Consider the following 25,963-nt stretch of genomic DNA (forward strand, 5'->3'; position numbering starts at 1 on the left):
GGTGTGATTGGCTTTCTTGATCTGAGATGAAGGTCCTGCGTTCTTCGGGCTTTGAGCTCACAGAGAGACGCATCCCAAGGAGAACCCTCGAGGAGCACAGGAAATAGTCTGTCTGCAGCTGTGCGTCTTTCTGAGTGTGGACTTAATCAGAGGGATATAGGTGGTAACCCCTCGAGTCCACACACACACACACACACACACACACACACACGGATGTGTGTTATTCCACAAGAGTGAGGGTTTTCAAAATCCACTCTGCTTTGTGCATCCACTGTTCTTCAGCTAGTCTCTCTCTCTCTCTCTCTCTGTCTGTCTCTCTCGCTCTCTCTCTGAGTGTCCAGGTATCTCTCTTTCTCTGACACTCTGGAAGTATCAGTTAAAAGTTAGAGGGGACGTTTGGGCGCCAAGTGGGCCGGGGCCAAGAACACCAGAGCCCGTTAACCCCCAGTGTTGGCGGCCCTGTGTGTGATGTAAGTGGGAGGATCCGTCCCTGGTGGCTGTCTGCTGTGTGGTGTGCATGTCTGTCAGTGGCCTGGCAGGGGGACAGAGCGAGGGACAGCTGCAGCATGCAACCAGACTCATGTTGCAGTGAGCGTGTCCCCACAAGATCCCACCCAGCGGCTCCAGGTCACAAATTCAAAGCCGCCGCAGCTGAGGCAAGCCCTGCCCCCAGCCCTGCCCCCAACCCTGGCTCCAGCCCTGGTTCCTGCCCTGGTTCTAGCCCTGGCTCTAGCCCTGGTCCCAGCCCTGGTTCCAGCCCTGGCCAGCGGCCCCTCCCTGAGCTGAGACTGGAGCTATTAGTTTGACCCCCAGGGGCAGACAGGATATTAGCAGTGTGCCCTCATCACCACCACTGAGGTGCCCTTGAGCAAAACCTGTAAGCCCGACAGCTCCAGAGGCGCTGCTCCGTGGCAGCAGGTTGGACTTTGGTCGTACTGAGCAGCTTCCAGGAGTGAGCGCCTTCAGGACACTCCAGCACAAGAGAAATAAGTTTAAAACGTTCTGCTCCTTTGTCAAAAAAAAAATCTTGTCATCATTCCTGCAGTTTCTTGCCTGCCTTGAGGGGAGAGAAATTTGCAATTAAACTGGGTCGACAGCTGACACTGTAGTACGTCGAGTTCTAAAGACAACAACCCTTAATGGCGCCGAAGGAGGTTGGACGTGCGTGACCTCATTAGGACTGGGGGCAGAACTGGGACTGTCAAGGCATCGACAGTTACTGACAGGTAGAATTACATAAATGATGAAAGAATCGTTGTACAACTATGACTCCTGGGGGGTAAAAGGTTCTTGATTCAACAGGGGCGTGGTGTCACTGCCCCGCTGGACCCAGTGCATGCTGGGACGGGCTTCAGCTTGCTCTGACTGGGAAAAATGGCCTGGAATTCTGCAGTTTGCTGACCAGCTGAGGGCAACAGCACAGCAGAGGGAGGTGAGACCTGAACTACAAGCTTTGTTTTGGACACAAACTCTTTTCCTTGGTCCCTCATGAGCGCCATCTTCACCCGTGTGAATTTGATCCCCCAGCAGCCAAGAAGTGGAGTTCATCCAGTAGGGACTGACATCAGATGATGGCAGCTAATTTCCCTGTGGCAAATAAGTGCATTAAATACACAAATCATGACAATAGCAGGCTACTTCATACCCACATTTGCATCTCTGACCAAATTAACAGACGTCTGACTTTGTAAAATCACACCAAGTGTCATTCAACCACTAAATGAGTCAAGATGTTCCAGATCTTGTTCTTTGGGGCGTTGGCGCTCTGCGGGCTATCGTCAGAACTATGACATTACGACACCATAAAACCAGCCTGACGAGCTGGGTTGTTCTCCTGGAAGGAAGTGAGTAGTGTGGAGGGGTGGTTTGGCACTCATGTGCTTCATTGCTGGTACGTCCCAGTCCTTCTACTGAGTGTGTTGTTATTAATTCCATAGATTAGCATAGAATCTGTAGTTTGAAATTAAAGGTGTTTTTTTCCCGAGGGGTCAAGTGCTGTTGTTTCTTTTAGAAATAAAACATCTGCGCCACATTGAAGTTACATGATTATGTCCAAAAAAAAACAGTTGTGTTTTTTTTACACAAATATTGAGTGCATAAACAATGTGTCACTTCGAATTATTAGATATATATGATGAGGAAGATTCAGGTTATGTGAAATTGTTTCGCCTGTTTTTTCATTTTTCTGTGCTTCCACTATTAAACAGGAAAGGCCCGTTTTGCGTTCGCCGTGTGTTCTGGAAACCAGAGAGAGGTCGCGCTGTGGTGCAGTACCACTTTCTGCCACTAGAGGGAGGAAAAGAGCGAGCGCGGGGCGAAGACTGGCGGGGAGCCGACGAGCGAGAGCGGGGGCCGGCCTTGAAGCAGGAATGAGGAGCGACGACATGCCTCTTCCAATCGTTTCTTTGTACGCTGACAGGAGGGAGAGAGCAGACCGCCGTGAGTCACGCCGACAGACGCTCTGAGGACTCCTCGTGGTCGAGCCCGACCGGCATCAGGACACAGACCAGACCGCGACCGGCAGAGAGGCGAAGAACAGAGGGGCAGAGCCGGGAAGAGGAGAGCCAGCCAACCATGTCGGGGGTGAAGAAGAGGAACTCCAACTCCTCCGCGGACCGGGAGGAGGACAAGCAGGTCACAGAGAGGATGCTGTTCTCGGGCAGCGGTGGGGAGAAGGGGGACCCCGGCCAGGGTGGAGCCCCGGGGAGCGGAGCAGACGGGGCCGAGGACGGCGTCGTCCTGAAGAGGACCATCACCCTGGTGAACGGCGTGGCCATCATCGTGGGCACCATCATCGGCTCCGGGATCTTTGTCTCACCGACCGGCGTGGTGAAGGAGGCCGGCTCGGTGGGTCTGTCCCTGGTGGTGTGGACGGTGTGCGGGGTCTTCTCCACCGTGGGAGCCCTGTGCTACGCCGAGCTGGGGACCACCATCACCAAGTCCGGGGGGGACTATGCCTACATCCTGGAGGTGTACGGCTCGCTGCCGGCCTTCCTCAAGCTCTGGATCGAGCTGCTCATCATCCGACCGTCCTCCCAGTACATCGTCGCCTACGTCTTCGCCACCTACATCCTCAAGCCGCTGTTTCCGGTGTGCACGGTGCCGCAGGACGCGGTCAAGCTGGTGGCCTGCCTGTGCATCCGTGAGTATCCGGTGCCACGCCGGGATGATGCAACTCTCGGCGGCGGTGTGCGTTTAGATGCGTGCAGAGTAAACTTCCTGTTGGTGTGGCGAAATGTACGGACACACACCTGCGCGATCGCTGCGGGGAACAGACACACGCACAGACACACGCACAGACACACACGCACAGACACACACGTACACACGCACAGACACACACGCACAGACACACGCACAGACACACACGCACACACGCCCGCATACGCGCAGCCGCTTCATTTCATCATCTCAGGAGATGCTGGACGGTTACGAGAAGAAGAACCGCTGCCAGAGTCTCTCACAACTTCCATTCACCCCCTTTTAATATATTTAATATTTTTAGATATGAGTAATATTCACTTTCAATTACATTTAATTATTTAATCATACATTTAATTTTTATTCCACAATTCACGTTTCAAACTTCTCCTCGAATGAAGCCTGCTCGTGGCTCCAGGGCCAGCACGCATGTGCGGTCGGTCTGTTTCCCCTCGGAGTGGAACTGCAAATGTAAGCGTTTCATCTCCGGCGGCCTCCTGGGTTTGGTCCTGAGCAGCTCAGGCCCCTTCTTCGTTCTTTGGAGGTCTTCATATGAGAGGGTTGTTAATTCTTAATGTTCACGAGAAGACAAACGGTGGAATTATCAGAATTCTGTTGCCTTCTCTGGAAGAAGTTGCGCTGGAGTAGGACTGGGAAGTGTTGTGTCCCCTTTTGTAGCGTTGTAGCAGTAGTGTGTGTGTGTGTGTGTGTGTGTGTGCGCGCGCGCGCGCGCGCGCGTGTGTGTGTCTTGCTCTGAGTCCTAACAAGATTAACAGGGATTATTAGCTGCGCTGTTGGCCTCAATCTCTGCTGGTTGCTTTTTTCTTTAAACCACACACACACACACACACACACACTTCAGTATAGTCTGGTGTGTCTTATTTGTATTTTTTTGCACCTGCACTCATGAACAGGAGGGTTGTAGTGATGTGTGTGTGTTTGTGAGGTGCTGCCCTTCACCTCCAGGCCCTAATCTTCATCTCAAGTGAAGGCGAAATTCTCATAGAGGCCACATGACAAGTGTGTGTGTGTGTGTGTGTGTGTGTGTGTGTGTGTGTGTGTGTGTGTGTGCGCTCTGTGCTTCGGCTCCTTCTCCCTTTGTGTTGGACTCTTTGTCACACAGAGCCTCTTTGTGCTCGGTCTCGTCTCTCTGTTGTGGCTCCGACCTGATTTAGGAGCTTTGAAGGGACCTGCTGCTTTAGTTAATCACTTTAAAGGGGTCCAGTGTAGACGCACACACACAGTAGGGCCACTCCAGCCCCCCCTGCAGGAGGGCCACTCCAGCCTCCCTGGTGGTGGTGGTTGGGGGGTAGCAGCACTGTACATGTGAGTCCTATTATGGAGGGAAGGTGTGTGTTCCTGGGCGGCGTGGCTCAGAGGTAGAGTGGCCGTTCCATCCCCACTTCCCCTGGTGACCATGTCCAAGTGTCCTTGAGCAAGATACTGAACCCCTGATTGCTCCTGATGGACCTGAGATGGACTGGTGACCCGTCCAGGGTGAACCCGCCTCTCACCCAATGTCAGCTGGGATAGGCTCCACCCCCGACTCTTAACAGGATAAGCAGTATAGGAAATGGATGGAGGGATGTGTTCCCTGAAGAATGAGGTGGCCGTTGTTCTCAAATAATCTCAAACATCTCCCGCTGCTCCTCTTCCTGCTCCTCCTCCCCCTGCTCCTCCTCCTCCTGCTCCTCCTCCCCCTGATCCTCCTCCCCCTGCTCTCCCTCTCCCTGCTCTCCCCCCTGCTCCTCCTCCCCCTGCTCTCCCCCCTGCTCCTCCTCCCCCTGCTCTCCCCCCCCTGCTCTCCCTCCCCCTGCTCCTCCTCCTCCTGCTCCTCCTCCCCCTGCTCTCCCCCCCTGCTCCTCCTCCCCCTGCTCTCCCCCCTGCTCCTCCTCCCCCTGCTCTCCCCCCCTGCTCTCCCTCCCCCTGCTCCTCCTCCTCCTGCTCCTCCTCCCCCTGCTCCTCCTCCCCCTGCTCTCCCTCTCCCTGCTCTCCCCCCCTGCTCCTCCTCCCCCTGCTCCCCCCCCTGCTCTCCCTCCCCCTGCTCCTCCTCCTCCTGCTCCTCCTCCCCCTGCTCCTCCAGCTCCTCCTCCTCTCTAACTGTGTCTCCATCTCTCCATCTCTCTGCAGTCTTGTTGACCTTCGTGAACTGTTACAGTGTGAAGGCGGCAACCAGAGTGCAGGACTTCTTCGCTGCTGCCAAGCTGCTGGCACTCGCCCTCATCATCATCATCGGCTTTGTCAAGATTGGTCAAGGTACCTCAACACACACACACACACACACACACACACGTTTATTAAAACTATATAAATTATAGGATAGGTATTTTCTGGCCTTGTGAGCTCCTCTGCAGGAGGTACCAACAGTTGCTGTCGGAGGGGTGCATGCCGGGGCAGCAGCAGGGGAATCACGTTTAGTTTTATTTCAACAGGAACAACATTAGAGCATAAAGATGAGACGACCACCGTGCAGCAGAGGGATGAAGCCGTGAGGCCTCCACAGGCTCCGCCCCTTCATTGAAACGCTCTACCAAATCCCTGGACATTTTTTTGGGGAATAAAAATGTTCTTTAAACATGTAGGGTCCCTAATTATCAATAATATTTTGACGATACTGCAGTAGGTTGTGTACTGGTACTCTGTTGCAGTTCACTTATGTTCTCCTGGCTTTGATGGTTTCGGTTTCCGGTCCCCATTAATATGTTTGCATTTGAACAATTCAGGACACGCTGGCTGTCTTCTGCTCACAGGTCCGCTCAGTTAGGGTGTGGTCATGTGATTTTAAACACATGACCACACCCTTCTCAACAGGATATGACCCAAATAATAATTCATTTAATGGCAATTTGAGACTTTCTGGTTGGGTGTGTGTTTCTGTGACCTGAATTTAAACGCACAACCCAATAAAACGACCCTCAACCCCGAGAGGCTTTGGTTGGAGCAGCTGGTTGAACAAAGTTCATACAGACAAGAATGTTCTGGAAGAGTCCTATTTTTGTGTGAAGTTGATTGACTTTGACTCATTCATCTTTGTTTCTTCATGCGTGGCTGAACGTCAAAGTCAGCAGGTGCAACTTCCTGTTTTAAGGAACTACAAACTTACGATGGACATTCATTTCCTATCAGTTCTGAGTGACTGGACCCCCTGTGGACCTGAAGCTGAGCCGTTCGTTCTGAGCGTGAACGTGTGAGATGGGAGGGCGGCACAGAGAAGTGCTTCAGCCCAACGCAGCCCCCTTTGTTTGAAAATGTTCTCATTAGCCACACAAAGACCGGAGCAGTGTGAGCCAGCTCTGGCTCCAGGACCAGGTCCAGCTCCAGCTCCATTCTCTTTGAATGATCCCACAGTTACTGGGGGTCATGGAGGAAGCAAACCTGAGGGGCTGACCTGGACTCCTAGTGGAGGGCCTTGAAACTACTAGAGGCTGTCCAGAGGGAGCTGGGTGTAGAGGGAGCTGGGTCCAGAGGTAGCTGGGTCTAAAGGGAGCTGGGTCCAGAGAGAACTGGGTCTAGAGAGAGCTGGGTCCATAGGGTGCTGGGTCCAGAGGGTGCTGGGTCCAGAGGGTGCTGGGTCCAGACGTAGCTGGGTCTAGAGGGAGCTGGGTCCAGAGAGAACTGGGTCTAGAGGGAGCTGGGTCCAGAGGGAGCTGGATCCAGAGGGTGCTGGGTCTAGAGGGAGCTGGGTCCAGAGGTAGCTGGGTCCAGAGGGAGCTGGGTCCAGAGGGTGCTGGGTCTAGAGGGAGCTGGGTCCAGAGGGAGCTGGGTCCAGAGGGAGCTGGGTCCAGAGGGAGCTGGGTCTAGAGGGAGCTGGGTCTAGAGGGTGCTGTGTCCAGAGGGTGCTGGGTCCAGAGGGTGCTGGGTCCAGAGGGTGCTGGGTCTAGAGGGAGCTGGGTCCAGAGAGTGCTGGGTCCAGAGGGAGCTGGGTCTAGAGGGAGCTGGGTCTAGAGGGAGCTGGGTCCAGAGGGTGCTGGGTCTAGAGGGAGCTGGGTCTAGAGGGAGCTGGGTCCAGAGGGAGCTGGGTCCAGAGGTAGCTGGGTCTAGAGGTAGCTGGGTCCAGAGAGAACTGGGTCTAGAGGGAGCTGGGTCCAGAGGTAGCTGGGTCCAGAGGTAGCTGGGTCCAGAGTTAGCTGGGTCCAGAGGGAGCTGGGTCCAGAGGGTGCTGGGTCTAGAGGGAGCTGGGTCCAGAGAGTGCTGGGTCCAGAGGGAGCTGGGTCTAGAGGGAGCTGGGTCCAGAGAGAACTGGGTCCAGAGGTAGCTGGGTCCAGAGAGAACTGGGTCCAGAGGTAGCTGTGTCTAGAGGTAGCTGGGTCCAGAGAGAACTGGGTCTAGAGGGAGCTGGGTCCAGAGGGTGCTGGGTCCAGAGGGAGCTGGGTCCAGAGGGTGCTGGGTCTAGAGGGAGCTGGGTCCAGAGGTAGCTGGGTCGAGAGGGAGCTGGGTCCAGAGAGAACTGGGTCCAGAGAGAACTGGGTCCAGAGGTAGCTGGGTCTAGAGGTAGCTGGGTCCAGAGAGAACTGGGTCTAGAGGGAGCTGGGTCCAGAGGGTGCTGGGTCCAGAGGGAGCTGGGTCCAGAGGGTGCTGGGTCTAGAGGGAGCTGGGTCCAGAGAGTGCTGGGTCCAGAGGGAGCTGGGTCTAGAGGGAGCTGGGTCCAGAGGGAGCTGGGTCTAGAGGGTGCTGGGTCCAGAGGGAGCTGGGTCCAGAGGGAGCTGGGTCTAGAGGGAGCTGGGTCTAGAGGGTGCTGGGTCCAGAGGGAGCTGGGTCTAGAGGGAGCTGGGTCTAGAGGGAGCTGGGTCTAGAGGGAGCTGGGTCTAGAGGGAGCTGGGTCTAGAGGGAGCTGGGTCGAGAGGGAGCTGGGTCCAGAGGGAGCTGTGTCCAGAGGGTGCTGGGTCTAGAGGGAGCTGGGTCCAGAGGGAGCTGTGTCTAGAGGGAGCTGTGTCTAGAGGGTGCTGGGTCCAGAGGGAGCTGGGTCCAGAGGGAGCTGTGTCTAGAGGGAGCTGTGTCTAGAGGGAGCTGTGTCTAGAGGGAGCTGTGTCTAGAGTGTGCTGGGTCCAGAGGGAGCTGGGTCCAGAGGTAGCTGGGTCTAAAGGGAGCTGGGTCCAGAGAGAACTGGGTCTAGAGGGAGCTGGGTCTAGAGGGAGCTAGGTCCAGAGGTAGCTGGGTCTAGAGGGAGCTAGGTCCAGAGGTAGCTGGGTCTAGAGGTAGCTGGGTCCAGAGGGTGCTGGGTCTAGAGGGAGCTGGGTCCAGAGCTAGCTGGGTCTAGAGGGAGCTGGGTCCAGAGCTAGCTGGGTCTAGAGGTAGCTGGGTCCAGAGAGAGCTGGGTCCAGAGGGTGCTGGGTCCAGAGGGTGCTGGGTCCAGAGGGAGCTGGGTCTAGAGGGAGCTGGGTCCAGAGGGTGCTGGGTCCAGAGGGAGCTGGGTCCAGAGGGAGCTGGGTCTAGAGGGAGCTGGGTCTAGAGGGTGCTGGGTCCAGAGGGAGCTGGGTCCAGAGGGAGCTGGGTCTAGAGGGTGCTGGGTCCAGAGGGAGCTGGGTCTAGAGGGAGCTGGGTCTAGAGGGAGCTGGGTCTAGAGGGAGCTGGGTCCAGAGGGAGCTGGGTCTAGAGGGAGCTGGGTCCAGAGGGAGCTGTGTCTAGAGGTAGCTGGGTCCAGAGGGAGCTGGGTCCAGAGGTAGCTGGGTCTAAAGGGAGCTGGGTCCAGAGAGAACTGGGTCTAGAGGGAGCTGGGTCTAGAGGGAGCTAGGTCCAGAGGTAGCTGGGTCTAGAGGTAGCTGGGTCCAGAGGGTGCTGGGTCTAGAGGGAGCTGGGTCCAGAGCTAGCTGGGTCTAGAGGGAGCTGGGTCCAGAGCTAGCTGGGTCTAGAGGTAGCTGGGTCCAGAGAGAACTGGGTCCAGAGGGTGCTGGGTCCAGAGGGTGCTGGGTCCAGAGAGAACTGGGTCTAGAGGGAGCTGGGTCCAGAGGGTGCTGGGTCCAGAGGGAGCTGGGTCCAGAGGGAGCTGGGTCCAGAGGTAGCTGGGTCTAGAGGGAGCTAGGTCCAGAGGTAGCTGGGTCTAGAGGGAGCTGGGTCCAGAGGGTGCTGGGTCCAGAGGGAGCTGGGTCCAGCCCCCCTTCTCAGCTCAGACTCGGGGCCACCAGGTTCATGTCTCATAATTTGCACTAACAGCCTCCCTCGTTCTATACTGAGGGAGGCAGAATTCCTCCGTGACTGAAAGCCACATTGGCAGGTAGCTGCAGGCTTATACCCCCCCACTGCTCGTGGGTTTGATGCCAGGACCTGCTGTGCCATCGAGGCTGCCGCACTTCCTGTCTGCAGTGAGGTGGGGGGGGGGGGCGCTCTGAAGTCCCAGCAGAAGTCAGATCACCACTGAGAATTCGTTCAGATTCGTGGCTTCAGGCTTCAGCTGCTCGGCGAGAGCCTGGAGGTGTGACAGCGGCGTGGAAGCAGACCGAGGCGGGATCGTCGGGCCGTCCGCTCCCTCCAGCTGTGTGTTTCCTGGGTCTGGAGCACCGACCTCCCCCGAGGCCTCGCGACCTTTGACTTCACACCTACTGTTGGCTCAAGGGTTAGACGCCACCTCGCCAGTCTCACTTAGACTCAAATTGCAGCACCAAACCTCAAGTCGGTTACCACGAACCCACCGGTGCAGCGAAAACAGCCGGTTCTCTTTTTGGGTCGCAATATTTCATTTCCTCGTTTCACAGCCTTCCTTCCTGTCGTTCCCTCGTGAAATGCTTGGACTGATTAGATAGCGCAACACTTGCAGGGCGTTCCTGGCCCGTGACTCTGAGAGGCTCTTAAACTCGGTTGTTATCTGTTTTCGGTCTTGAATAATTTCAGGTCTTATTGCCACACACAAGTGGTCAAATGAAGCTGACTCATCTTTTAATTTCTTCTACGTTCTTCGTCTGTTGTCAGTCTTTGCTCTCGTCGGTGAAACTCCTGATGGCGGAACGGACTTCTACTTCCTCTGACTAGAACAGAAAACCACAAACTCTCTTTCCTCTCATTTTTCTTCTCTGAAACGTTGAATAATCAGAAGATTTGTCTGAAAAAGGGTCATGATTTTGTTAAAATGGTCTTAAAAACTGATCAACCCTCACATTTTGAACCTGTTGGTTTCACTTTTATCACAAAGTTAGTTAGTTGGTTAGTTGGTTAGTTGGTTAGTTAGTTCTTGACACAAGATGTGACAGCAGGAATGGGCCAACGGCGTCGGCACGTTTACTTCAGCTGATTGTGGGGTTTTAATATTTTAGCACTCATTTTGTATTTGAGCTGAAGGATATTTTTAATTTTTTTTATTGAAATAGCAGAGAGAGAGATTTATTGGTCTAATTTTCCATTTACAGTAAAAACACATCATTAAAAAAAGTTACAACCAAGCACACACACTTTATCACAGACTTTGCTTCTATATTTTCATAGAGGAGAGAGACTCGCTCACACACACACTCACTCACTCACCCACCCACTCACTCGCCCACCCGCTCACTCACTCACTCACCCGCACACTCGCTCGCTCGCACACTCGCTCGCTCGCTCACTCACTCGCTCGCTCGCTCGCTCACTCGCTCACTCACTCACTCACTCACCAGTGTAACCAGCGTGTGGATGCGAGGCAGCGACTCCGTCTGGACAGAGCAAACATTTGAAGCCTTCATAAACGTGGCTGACCCAGCGGGGCCTTCACCAGAGCACAGAAGAAACAAACGCAGTTTTACTCAGTGTCGTTCTTAAATGTACGTATTCTGCTGTAAATGTATTTGATAAATATTTAAGATGTACCTGATGGTGCTGAGTAAACACATTTTTCACCAACACAACTGCATTGTTCAAGTTTGATATTACATTTGAACGCACCATCATTTTGCTGAGCCGTCGTTGAACACGTCACAGGTGCAGCCTCACCTGTTTAGCTGACTCGTTCCCATCCTGGCGCTTTCAGCACACACCTGAACACGGATTACTGTTTTTGAACCTGCTACGGAGTCACGGCGTGGCCGATGATGATAATGAAGACTGGCTCCGCCTCCACAGGTGTGCCAAAGCTGCAGCAGCTGACATGACAAACATGAGTTTTAACCAAACTTTGGCCGGATGTTCAGTTGTGTTGAGAAACTTTATTGGACAGTCGACGTAGGAGACCGACCAGTGACTGGTTGGACGGCGTGACGTGATGCAGGATGTGCCATTCTCGGACCCCAGAGCGGTACTGATTAGCCCGGTCATTGAATTTGGATTCAACCAGGGTTTCAATCATCAGCTGATTTGATCAGAGCCCTAGATTGGCAGTTGAGGAGGCAGGAGACCGTTGCTGTGTGCCGGCACTGATAAAACCAGTGGCCCTTCAAGATACAGCAACCGTTCTTCCCTCCGATTATAAGCGGGACAGAATGCCGTCCGTGAGCGATGGACCTGCACCAGGACTTGTGCCAAGTGGACTTTAGTCAAGTCGCATCTTAAGATTGAATAAGTGGATGGAAGGTTTACGGGTCCAGCACCTGATGCACGTGACTGTGACAGTGACACGGTTTAGTCCCTTTTCTGATTTTAATCTTGTTACTTTGAGAGGAGTTTTGATGACATTTTAATTTCTCAGAATAAAGCTGTTGACAGCCATGAAGCCGAAGCAGGAGTTGCTGACAGTGTCTGATCAGTGTGGAGCTGCTCAGGGCAGCACCGCCACCGCTTCCCCCACTGGTGCCTCTTTTCTTCCCTAAACACTCGTCTGATGCCTCTGAAACCTGGTTTTTTATCACAGGGCTTCTGCCCCCTGTTTGTTCGAGACTCCCTGGATTATCTGGATTGAGACTGGCTGAGATTACACACACACACCTGCACAGATCTGATTGACAGCTGTTGCTGATATTAGAAAATACATTTATCATTAATGTCAACAGATCCTACAAGAATATAGCAGAGACGTGTATGACTGTTGCTAGAACACGTCACCTGACAGAGCCGCCCTCCCTCCCCCATCCCGCCATCCTCCTGCCGTGGGGGTTTTGCTTACACGTCTCTTCTTGGACTGTTTGTCATGAACCTGGCAGACAGGTGTAACACCTGAGCAGCTTGGGGACTCATGAACTGAGGTGGTGTTTTACTCTGCAGCTCCGTCAGAGTCGGCAGGTGTCTCAGATTAGAGAGCCAGAATCTGATTAGCTGCAGCTAAGCCTGCTCTTCTCAACCTGACCAGGATCTGTTTCATCTAGTCGTTCTGCATCTGAGGCTGGCATGTGCACTTTTGTTTACTCAGAGTAACACACAGGTGTGTGTGTGTGTGTGTGTGTGTGTGTGTGTGTGTGTGTGTGAGAGACAGTCAGTGGTTGTAAAAAGATCACATGGTGCGTGAACCCGTTCAGGTGTAGTCTGGAGTCATCTCAGTCTCTGTAGCTGGGATGTTAGAGGGTCATTGGTTGGTTGGCGTTGTCTGCTGGCGCCTCCTCCTGGCCACGCTGGAACCACGTAGTCCGGGTGTCTCTCATTTGGTGGATTTTGCCGTGTGTGTTCTATGAAACGCATCGACACCTCAGTACTTTTATCATCTCAGATGGGAAACTTTGGTTTGCATATAAAAACATCGCAGCAGTACAGAAGGACGATGCAGTAGAAATACACCAATGGTACATCTGCTTGGCGTTGTTGCTCCTGTTGAATCATGGTTCTCAGACTCCCGCCCAAGCCGAGGGTCTCAGACTCACGGTGAAGGGGGACCAGTACAGGCCAATGTAAACCTGCTGCTGCTCATGATTAACCCTCAGGGGGGTCAGGTGGACACCCACTGCCTCGCCAGCCACCGTCACAGTGCGGCTCATTCTTCTTCTCTTTCATCGTGTGTGTGTGTGTTTGTGTGCCTGCCGTTGGTGTCATGTTGTCAGCTGGGAGCTGTAGAGTTTCTAAAGTGTGTTGAGGTTGTGTGAATGTTTCGAACGGTGGTCAGCTGCTCCTCAGCTGTGGATCTGAAAGAATAAAGCAACCGAAGCACCGAGGGCTCGGCGTGTGCTGTGTACGTACTTATGAACAAAAGACTTGGAATATCGCGACTTGTGACTGACGGCAACAGCAGGGTGAATCGGATCAGTGGTTCCTTCACTTTTTAGCCACCAAACCCCAAAAACACAGTTCCAGTGCCTGAAGTCCTCCTCCTCAGAATATAGAATCACCATTGATGGTGTTTTGAACAGGAGTGGCTAAACTGGTTTATCTCCAACTAGGTTTTTATTTCTGGAGATCCTCTCACCACCCTGGGGGGGGGGGGGGGGGGGGTCCTGGAACACTCAGGTCTGGTTCCTCAGACACGGCTCTCTTATTGCCATTTTATGACATAGAGTAACCACGCAGGAGACTCATCTACCCTGCAGATGTGAACTTTGAATCAGCACAGACCAGCACCTGAAGACCCCTCCCCCCTCCCCCGGTCCCACCACAGTGAAATGTAGAGCATCGCTGGGCGGGTGGAGCAGGAGGTCTCTGAGCCCTGTGGTCTCACATGGACAGCTATGCAGTGATTCCCACGCTGCATAGCCTGTAGGCTTAGGGCTAACCCTGCCACTACCAACACCGCCTGCGGCTGTTGGTTTAGTAACCGTCGCTGTGTCTGAGAATGCGTGTGCATGCTGGCGGTGAGCAGGCCTGTCAGGAATGTGGGATACCAGAAGACCAGCAGAAACCTGGAGGTCGAGAAGAGGGGCCGTGACCAAACGTTGTTTATCTTCTCGAACTGATGCTCCCCACTTCAGCTTCCCTCACTGCCCTTGAGCAAGGCATTGAACCAACAAGCTCTCTCTTGTAGCTCTCTCAGCTCATCTGATTGGTTCCTGCAGAGGCCATCTAGAGTCACGCCACAGCCCAGGTCCGTTATTGACTGTCTGGTCCTGATCCCCCTACTGAGGTGGATTTAAGCCCCCCTCACGTTTGCCCCCACATCTCAAGTTCAAGATGATTTTCCTGCAGAGCCAAAAATTCCGACAGATTTGGGCTCATTTCTCTTCCTGTCTTTATCTCCACCAGGTGAAACAGAATCACTTCTCCCAGAAAATTCCTTCAAGGGGTCCAAGTACGAGTTTGGCAGCATCGGCCTGGCGCTCTACAGCGGTCTGTTCGCCTACGGGGGCTGGTGAGTGAGGACGGCCAACGTCTTGATAGCACATTCTTCATTTTTCATCCATGACAAGAATCCAGTTCGATCAATACCAGTACTCGCATTGGACGACTTTCCTCGTGGTCAAATGTGACAGATTGACAGTTTTCCTATTATTCATCTTCTCCAGGAACTACTTGAACTTTGTCACAGAGGAGATGATCGAGCCCTACAAGTGAGTGTTCATTCCTCGTCTGAGTTGCGCCCCAAAATATGAATAAACAATGATGATTCTGTGTGGTCTCCAGAAACCTTCCTCGTGCCATCATCATCTCTCTGCCCATCGTGACGATAGTGTACGTCCTCACCAACCTGGCCTACTTCACCACGCTCCCCCCTGACCAGATGCTCAACTCGCAGGCCGTGGCGGTGGTCAGTACATCAGCTGCCATCTTGGTTCACGGCGTGCGAGATCTCAGTCTGTGCTTCTGCCAGTCCTGGGATCACACATTCATTCAGCTGCTTGTTTGTCATGGCTACAAGAGAGGAGCAACTGTGTGTGTGTGTGTGTGTGTGTGTGTGTGTGTGTGTGTGTGTGTGTGTGTGTGCGCGCAGGGCAGTCAGACACACACACACACAGGCACACAGCTGAATGTTAACTAGCAGCAGCCGTGTGATACAGTATGTTTACACTAATACGGTGTGACGGAACAGTGACGAGGAACAGGGAGGAGGGATCCCGTTACAGTGGCGCTGGAATGTTTGCAGCATTGTTCCTCTTTAGTGCCCGGCGAGGGATCAGTGACCACCTCTACATGCACACGTCTTCTAGTTGAAGTAATAGTACGAAGAAAGTAATTAGAATTCTGGATTAGGAATTGTACACGCCACGTGAAAAATGCCACGAACAATGATGCTGCACCACTACCAGTTTGGTTGCTAGGCAACCTTACTAAACATCCGGTTCACTCAAGTTGTATAAAACAGATTTCATTGAAAAAATACGGAGACAAAACAGTAAAAGATAAACAAACAGATAGACTCAAGTGCAGCACGCCAATGAAACACAGTTACATGAACATCGCTTCATGGATGTACTAGTCATGCACGCCTCCGGGTCGTCACGGCAACCTTTAAACGTACAGCGACTGCTACCCAATCTCTACCGAGGGCTTGGAAGTGTCAGCTTGTGACTGAGCATGTGCAGACGCGCTGTCATGTTCTGTTTAGGGTTTCTTCAGATTAAACGTGTGCCTGACCAAATGTCCGGGTTAATCCAGGCACATTCCAGGCGTCGTCACTGAATCAGGCGATGGGGAGGGTTATGATGTCATATTCCAATTCATACAGCAGTCTGGTGTGCAGGCAAATGTAGTGATGTTGGCACGTGCATGTAGAGGAGCGAGAACTGGGTTTGATCTCCTGTCAGGGTGGCGTCACTCCAACTGGCCTCTCGGTGTTTGTGTCCTGCAGGATTTTGGTAACAGACACCTAGGTCCGATGGCCTGGATCATCCCGGTGTTTGTAGGCCTGTCCTGCTTCGGCTCAGTCAATGGCTCCCTGTTCACATCATCCAGGTAAAACACACACACACACAAACACACACACACACACACACACACACACGCGCGTACATCTTGTCATGCATCACCTCTGCTTCCCTCTCAGGTTATTCTTTGTGGGTTCCCGGGAAGGTCACCTGCCCAGCCTGCTGTCAATGATCCACCCCAGCTTGCTGACCCCCCTCCCCTCACTCATATTCACTGTATGTCTGCTCTTTATATATATGGCATATATTAGATGTGATATGTGTGATATATTAGAGGTGATATAGGTGATATTTTAGCGGGGATATAGGTGATATATTCGAGGTGATATAGGTGATATATTAGAGGTGATATATTTGAGGTGATATAGGTGATATATTAGAGGTGATATAGGTGATATATTAGAGGTGATATATTAGCGCTGATATAGGTGATATATTAGAGGTGATATAGGTGATATATTAGAGGTGATATAGGTGATATATTAGAGGTGATATAGGTGATATATTAGAGGTGATATATTCGAGGTGACATAGGTGATATATTAGAGGTGATATAGGTGATATATTCGAGGTGATATAGGTGATATATTAGAGGTGATATCGGTGATATATTAGCGGTGATATAGGTGATATATTAGAGGTGATATAGGTGATATATTAGAGGTGATATGGGTGATATATTCGAGGTGATATATTAGCGGTGATATAGGTGATATATTAGAGGTGATATAGGTGATATATTAGAGGTGATATGGGTGATATATTCGAGGTGATATAGGTGATATATTAGAGGTGATATATTAGAGGTGATATATTAGAGGTGATATTTTAGCGGGGATATAGGTGATATATTCGAGGTGATATAGGTGATATATTAGAGGTGATATATTTGAGGTGATATATTCGAGGTGATATAGGTGATTATATTAGAGGGGATATAGGTGATATTTTAGCGGTGATATAGGTGTTATATTAGAGGTGATATAGGTGATATATTAGAGGTGATATATTAGCGCTGATATAGGTGATATATTAGAGGTGATATAGGTGATATATTAGAGGTGATATAGGTGATATATTAGAGGTGATATAGGTGATATATTAGAGGTGATATATTCGAGGTGACATAGGTGATATATTAGAGGTGATATAGGTGATATATTCGAGGTGATATAGGTGATATATTAGAGGTGATATCGGTGATATATTAGCGGTGATATAGGTGATATATTAGAGGTGATATAGGTGATATATTAGAGGTGATATAGGTGATATATTAGAGGTGATATATTCGAGGTAATATCGGTGATATATTAGCGGTGATACAGGTGATATATTAGAGGTGATATAGGTGATTTATAAGAGGTGATATAGGTGATATATTAGAGGTGATATATTAGAGGTGATATATTAGAGGTGATATAGGTGATATATTAGAGGTGATATAGGTGATATATTAGAGGTGATATAGGTGATATATTAGAGGTGATATATTAGAGGTGATATATTAGAGGTGATATAGGTGATATATTAGAGGTGATATGGGTGATATATTCGAGGTGATATAGGTGATATATTAGCGGTGATATAGGTGATATATTAGAGGTGATATAGGTGATATATTAGAGGTGATATGGGTGATATATTCGAGGTGATATAGGTGATATATTAGAGGTGATATATTAGAGGTGATATAGGTGATATATTAGAGGTGATATAGGTGATATATTAGAGGTGATATAGCTGATATATTAGAGGTGATATATTCGAGGTAATATCGGTGATATATTAGCGGTGATACAGGTGATATATTAGAGGTGATATAGGTGATTTATTAGAGGTGATATAGGTGATATATTAGAGGTGATATATTAGAGGTGATATATTAGAGGTGATATAGGTGATATATTAGAGGTGATATAGGTGATATATTAGAGGTGATATAGGTGATATATTAGAGGTGATATATTAGATGTGATATATTAGAGGTGATATAGGTGATATATTAGAGGTGATATATTAGAGGTGATATAGGTGATATATTAGAGGTGATATAGGTTATATATTAGAGGTGATATATGAGAGGTGATATAGGTGATATATTAGAGGTGATATATTAGAGGTGATATATTAGAGGTGATATAGGTGATATATTAGAGGTGATATATTAGAGGTGATATATTAGAGGTGATATATTAGAGGTGATATAGGTGATATATTCGAGGTGATATAGGTGATATATTCGAGGTGATATAGGTGATATATTAGAGGTGATATAGGTGATATATTAGAGGTGATATATTCAAGGTGATATAGGTGATATATTAGAGGTGATATAGGTGATATATTAAAGGTGATATATTAGAGGTGATATAGGTGATATATTAGAGGTGATATAGGTGATATATTAGCGGTGATATAGGTGATATATTCGAGGTGATATAGGTGATATATTCGAGGTGATATAGGTGATATATTAGAGGTGATATAGGTGATATATTAGAGGTGATATAGGTGATATATTAGCGGTGATATAGGTGATATATTAGAGGTGATATAGGTGATATAGGTGATATATTCGAGGTGATATAGGTGATATATTCGAGGTGATATAGGTGATATATTCGAGGTGATATAGGTGATATATTAGAGGTGATATAGGTGATATATTAGAGGTGATATATTCAAGGTGATATAGGTGATATATTAGAGGTGATATCGGTGATATATTGTAGGTGATATATTCGAAGTGATATATTAGAGGTGATTTATTCAAGGTGATATAGGTGATATATGAGAGGTGATGTAGGTGATATATTCGAGGTGATATATTCGAGGTGATATATTCGAGGTGATATAGGTGATATATTAGAGGTGATATAGGTTATATATTAGAGGTGATATAGGTGATATATTAGAGGTGATATATTAGAGGTGATATAGGTGATATATTAGAGGTGATATATTCAAGGTGATATAGGTGATATATTAGAGGTGATATAGGTGATATATTAGAGGTGATATACGTGATATATTAGAGGTGATATATTAGAGGTGATATAGGTGATATATTAGAGGTGATATATTAGAGGTGATATAGGTGATATATTAGAGGTGATATATTAGAGGTGATATAGGTGATATATTAGAGGTGATATAGGTGATATATTAGAGGTGATATAGGCTATATATTAGAGGCGATATAGGTGATATATTAGAGGTGATATATTCAAGGTGATATAGGTGATAAATTAGAGGTGATATCGGTGATATATTCTAGGTGATATATTAGAGGTGATTTATTCAAGGTGATATAGGTGATATATTAGAGGTGATATAGGTGATATATTCTAGGTGATATATTCGAGGTGATATATTCGAGGTGATATATTCAAGGTGATATATTCAAGGTGATATAGGTGATATATTAGAGGTGATATATTAGAGGTGATATATTAGAGGTGATATATTAGAGGTGATATATTAGAGGTGATATAGGTGATATATTAGAGGTGATATATTAGAGGTGATATATTAGAGGTGATATAGGTTATATATTAGAGGTGATATAGGTGATATATTAGAGGTGATATATTAGAGGTGACATAGGTTATATATTAGAGGTGATATATAAGAGGTGATATAGGTGATATATTCGAGGTGATATAGGTGATATATTCGAGGTGATATATTCAAGGTGATATAGGTGATATATTCGAGGTGATATAGGTGATATATTAGAGGTGATATAGGTGATATATTAGAGGTGATATATTGGAGGTGATATAGGTGATATATTAGAGGTGATATAGGTGATATATTAGAGGTGATATTGGTGATATATTAGCGGTGATATAGGTGATATATTTGAGGTGATATAGGTGATATATTCGAGGTGATATAGGTGATATATTCGAGGTGATATAGGTGATATATTAGAGGTGATATCGGTGATATATTCTAGGTGATATCGGTGATATATTCTAGGTGATATAGGTGATATATTCGAGGTGATATAGGTGATATATTCGAGGTGATATAGGTGATATATTAGAGGTGATATAGGTGATATATTCGAGGTGATATAGGTGATATATTAGAGGTGATATATTAGAGGTGATATAGGTGATATATTAGAGGTGATATATTAGAGGTGATATATTAGAGGTGATATAGGTTATATATTAGAGGTGATATAGGTGATATATTAGAGGTGATATATTAGAGGTGATATAGGTTATATATTAGAGGTGATATATAAGAGGTGATATAGGTGATATATTCGAGGTGATATAGGTGATATATTCGAGGTGATATATTCAAGGTGATATAGGTGATATATTCGAGGTGATATAGGTGATATATTAGAGGTGATATAGGTGATATATTAGAGGTGATATAGGTGATATATTAGCGGTGATATATTAGAGGTGATATAGGTGATATATTAGAGGTGATATATTGGAGGTGATATAGGTGATATATTAGAGGTGATATAGGTGATATATTAGAGGTGATATAGGTGATATATTAGCGGTGATATAGGTGATATATTTGAGGTGATATAGGTGATATATTAGAGGTGATATAGGTGATATATTAGCGGTGATATAGGTGATATATTTGAGGTGATATAGGTGATATATATTCGAGGTGATATAGGTGATATATTAGCGGTGATATAGGTGATATATTTGAGGCGATATAGGTGATATATTAGAGGTGATATAGGTGATATATTCGAGGTGATATAGGTGATATATTAGAGGTGATATAGGTGATATATTCGAGGTGATATAGGTGATATATTCGAGGTGATATAGGTGATATATTCGAGGTGATATAGGTGATATATTAGAGGTGATATAGGTGATATATTCGAGGTGATATAGGTGATATATTCGAGGTTATATAGGTGATATATTCGAGGTGATATAGGTGATATATTCGAGGTGATATAGGTGATATATTAGAGGTGATATATTAGAGGTGATATAGGTGATATATTAGCGGTGATATAGGTGATATATTCGAGGTGATATAGGTGATATATTCGAGGTGATATAGGTGATATATTAGAGGTGATATAGGTGATATATTAGCGGTGATATAGGTGATATATTCGAGGTGATATAGGTGATATATTAGAGGTGATATAGGTGATATATTAGAGGTGATATAGGTGATATATTAGCGGTGATATAGGTTATATATTAGAGGTGATATATTAGAGGTGATATAGGTGATATATTAGCGGTGATATAGGTGATATATTAGAGGTGATATAGGTGATATATTAGAGGTGATATATTCGAGGTGATATATTAGAGGTGATATAGGTGATATATTAGCGGTGATATAGGTGATATATTAGAGGTGATATAGGTGATATATTAGAGGTGATATATTAGAGGTGATATAGGTGATATATTAGCGGTGATATAGGTGATATATTAGAGGTGATATAGGTGATATATTAGGGGTGATATAGGTGATATATTAGAGGTGATATATTAGAGGTGATATATTAGAGGTGATATATTAGCGGTGATATAGGTGATATATTAGAGGTGATATAGGTGATATATTAGAGGTGATATATTAGAGGTGATATAGGTGATATATTAGAGGTGATATATTAGAGGTGATATATTAGAGGTGATATAGGTGATATATTAGAGGTGATATAGGTGATATATTAGCGGTGATATAGGTGATATATTAGCGGTGATATAGGTGATATATTATAGGTGATATATTAGAGGTGATATATTAGAGGTGATATAGGTGATATATTAGAGGTGATATAGGTGATATATTAGCGGTGATATAGGTGATATATTAGCGGTGATATAGGTGATATATTAGCGGTTATATATTAGCGGTGATATAGGTGATATATTAGCGGTTATATATTAGCGGTGATATAGGTGATACATTAGAGGTGATATATTAGAGGTGATATAGGTGATATATTAGAGGTGATATATTAGAGGTGATATCGGTGATATATTAGCGGTGATATAGGTGATATATTAGAGGTGATATATTAGAGGTGATATATTAGAGGTGATATAGGTGATATATTATAGGTGATATATTGGAGGTGATATCGGTGATATATTAGCGGTGATATAGGTGATATATTAGAGGTGATATATTAGAGGTGATATATTAGAGGTGATATAGGTGATATATTAGAGGTGATATATTAGAGGTGATATATTAGAGGTGATATCGGTGATATATTAGCGGTGATATAGGTGATATATTAGAGGTGATATATTAGAGGTGATATATTAGAGGGGATATATTAGAGGGGATATATTAGAGGGGATATAGGTGATATATTAGAGGTGATATATTAGAGGTGATATCGGTGATATATTAGCGGTGATATAGGTGATATATTAGAGGTGATATATTAGAGGTGATATATTAGAGGTGATATAGGTGATATATTAGAGGTGATATATTAGAGGTGATATCGGTGATATATTAGCGGTGATATAGGTGATATATTAGAGGTGATATATTAGCGGTGATATAGGTGATATATTAGAGGTGATATAGGTGATATATTAGAGGTGATATATTAGAGGTGATATATTAGCGGTGATATAGGTGATATATTAGAGGTGATATATTAGCGGTGATATAGGTGATATATTAGAGGTGATATCGGTGATATATTAGCGGTGATATAGGTGATATATTAGAGGTGATATCGGTGATATATTAGCGGTGATATAGGTGATATATTAGAGGTGATATATTAGCGGTGATATAGGTGATATATTAGAGGTGATATATTAGAGGTGATATAGGTGATATATTAGAGGTGATATATTAGCGGTGATATAGGTGATATATTAGAGGTGATATATTAGAGGTGATATAGGTGATATATTAGAGGTGATATATTAGAGCTGATATCGGTGATATATTAGCGGTGATATAGGTGATATATTAGAGGTAATATAGGTGATATATTAGAGGTGATATATTAGCGGTGATATATTAGCGGTGATATATTAGAGGTGATATATTAGAGGTGATATAGGTGATATATTAGAGGTGATATATTAGCGGTGATATAGGTGATATATTAGAGGTGATATAGGTGATATATTAGAGGTGATCTTTTAGCGGTGATATAGGTGATATATTAGAGGTGATATAGGTGATATATTAGCGGTGATATATTAGCGGTGATATAGGTGATATATTAGAGGTGATATAGGTGATATATTAGCGGTGATATAGGTGATATATTAGAGGTGATATATTATAGGAGATATAGGTGATGTATTAGCGGTGATATAGGTGATATATTAGAGGTGATATAGGTGATATATTAGAGGTGATATAGGTGATATATTAGAGGTGATATAGGTGATATATTAGAGGTGATATATTAGCGGTGATATAGGTTATATATTAGAGGTGATATAGGTGATATATTAGAGGTGATATAGGTGATATATTAGAGGTGATATATTAGCGGTGATATAGGTGATATATTAGAGGTGATATAGGTGATATATTCGAGGTGATATAGGTGATATATTAGAGGTGATATATTAGAGGTGATATAGGTGATATATTAGCGGTGATAAAGGTGATATATTCGAGGTGATATATTAGAGGTGATATAGGTGATATATTAGAGGTGATATAGGTGATATATTAGCGGTGATATAGGTGATATATTCGAGGTGATATATTAGAGGTGATATAGGTGATATATTAGCGGTGATATAGGTGATATATTAGAGGTGATATAGGTGATATATTAGAGGTGATATATTCGAGGTGATATATTAGAGGTGATATAGGTGATATATTAGCGGTGATATAGGTGATATATTAGAGGTGATATATTAGAGGTGATATAGGTGATATATTAGTGGTGATATAGGTGATATATTAGAGGTGATATAGGTGATATATTAGGGGTGATATAGGTGATATATTAGAGGTGATATATTAGAGGTGATATATTAGAGGTGATATATTAGCGGTGATATAGGTGATATATTAGAGGTGATATAGGTGATATATTAGAGGTGATATATTAGAGGTGATATAGGTGATATATTAGAGGTGATATATTAGAGGTGATATATTAGAGGTGATATAGGCGATATATTATAGGTGATATAGGTGATATATTAGCGGTGATATAGGTGATATATTAGCGGTGATATAGGTGATATATTATAGGTGATATATTAGAGGTGATATATTAGAGGTGATATAGGTGATATATTAGCGGTGATATAGGTGATATATTAGCGGTGATATAGGTGATATATTAGCGGTTATATATTAGCGGTGATATAGGTGATATATTAGCAGTGATATATTAGCGGTGATATAGGTGATACATTAGAGGTGATATATTAGAGGTGATATAGGTGATATATTAGAGGTGATATATTAGAGTTGATATCGGTGATATATTAGCGGTGATATAGGTGATATATTAGAGGTGATATATTAGAGGTGATACATTAGAGGTGATATAGGTGATATATTAGAGGTGATATATTAGAGGTGATATCGGTGATATATTAGCGGTGATATAGGTGATATATTAGAGGTGATATATTAGAGGTGATATATTAGAGGTGATGTATTAGAGGGGATATCGGTGATATATTAGCGGTGATATAGGTGATATATTAGAGGTGATATATTAGAGGTGATATATTAGAGGTGATATAGGTGATATATTAGAGGTGATATATTAGAGGTGATATCGGTGATATATTAGCGGTGATATAGGTGATATATTAGAGGTGATATATTAGCGGTGATATAGGTGATATATTAGAGGTGATATAGGTGATATATTAGAGGTGATATATTAGAGGTGATATATTAGCGGTGATATAGGTGATATATTAGAGGTGATATATTAGCGGTGATATAGGTGATATATTAGAGGTGATATCGGTGATATATTAGCGGTGATATAGGTGATATATTAGAGGTGATATCGGTGATATATTAGCGGTGATATAGGTGATATATTAGAGGTGATATATTAGCGGTAATATAGGTGATATATTAGAGGTGATATATTAGAGGTGATATAGGTGATATATTAGAGGTGATATATTAGCGGTGATATAGGTGATATATTAGAGGTGATATATTAGAGCTGATATATTAGAGCTGATATCGGTGATATATTAGCGGTGATATAGGTGATATATTAGAGGTAATATAGGTGATATATTAGAGGTGATATATTAGAGGTGATATATTAGCGGTGATATAGGTTATATATTAGAGGTGATATATTAGAGGTGATATATTAGCGGTGATATAGATGATAAATTAGAGGTGATATAGGTGATATATTAGAGGAGATATAGGTGATATATTAGCGGTGATATAGGTGATATATTAGAGGAGATATAGGTAATATATTAGATGTGATATAGGTGATATATTAGAGGTGATATATTAGAGGTGATATATTCGAGGTGATATAGGTGATATATTAGAGGTGATATATTAGAGGTGATATATTAGAGGTGATATAGGTGATATATTAGAGGTGATATATTAGAGGTGATATAGGTGATATATTAGAGGTGATATATTCGAGGTGATATATTAGAGGTGATATATTAGAGGTGATATATTCGAGGTGATATATTAGAGGTGATATATTAGAGGTGATATATTCGAGGTGATATAGGTGATATATTAGAGGTGATATATTAGAGGTGATATATTAGAGGTGATATATTAGAGGTGATATAGGTGATATATTAGAGGTGATATATTAGAGGTGATATAGGTGATATATTAGAGGTGATATATTCGAGGTGATATATTAGAGGTGATATAGGTTATATATTAGAGGTGATATATTCGAGGTGATATATTAGAGGTGATATAGGTGATATATTAGAGGTGATATATTCGAGGTGATATATTAGAGGTGATATAGGTGATATATTAGAGGTGATATAGGTGATATATTAGAGTTGATATAGGTGATATAGGTGATATATTAGAGGTGATATATTAGAGGTGATATAGGTGATATATTAGAGGTGATATAGGTGATATATTAGAGGTGATATATTAGAGGTGATATAGGTGATATATTAGAGGTTATATAT

General features: G+C 45.1%; 1 protein-coding gene and 1 long non-coding RNA gene across 2 annotated transcripts in view; one reads left to right on the plus strand and one right to left on the minus strand.

Annotated features, from left to right (window-relative positions):
- The first annotated feature begins 2,332 nt into the window (after positions 1–2,332).
- slc7a5 (solute carrier family 7 member 5) overlaps positions 2,333–25,963 on the plus strand; it is a 32,659-nt gene continuing 9,028 nt past the window's right edge. The window contains exons 1-7 of the mRNA XM_086208083.1: positions 2,333–3,142; positions 5,332–5,457; positions 14,200–14,305; positions 14,460–14,504; positions 14,578–14,701; positions 15,743–15,846; positions 15,938–16,034. Coding sequence (XP_086064209.1) covers positions 2,575–3,142; positions 5,332–5,457; positions 14,200–14,305; positions 14,460–14,504; positions 14,578–14,701; positions 15,743–15,846; positions 15,938–16,034 — 1,170 coding nt within the window. The 5' untranslated portion in view covers positions 2,333–2,574. The remainder of the gene's footprint in view (positions 3,143–5,331; positions 5,458–14,199; positions 14,306–14,459; positions 14,505–14,577; positions 14,702–15,742; positions 15,847–15,937; positions 16,035–25,963) is intronic.
- LOC147258158 (uncharacterized) overlaps positions 12,523–25,963 on the minus strand; it is a 65,740-nt gene continuing 52,299 nt past the window's right edge. The window contains exon 3 of the long non-coding RNA XR_015116906.1: positions 12,523–12,698. This is a non-coding gene — a long non-coding RNA (uncharacterized LOC147258158). The remainder of the gene's footprint in view (positions 12,699–25,963) is intronic.

This window comes from Aulostomus chinensis, chromosome 7 (genome assembly GCF_037954235.1).
Source record: "Aulostomus chinensis isolate RoL2024-O1b breed Wild chromosome 7, RoL_Achi_v1.0, whole genome shotgun sequence".
NCBI classification, from domain to species: domain Eukaryota; kingdom Metazoa; phylum Chordata; class Actinopteri; order Syngnathiformes; family Aulostomidae; genus Aulostomus; species Aulostomus chinensis.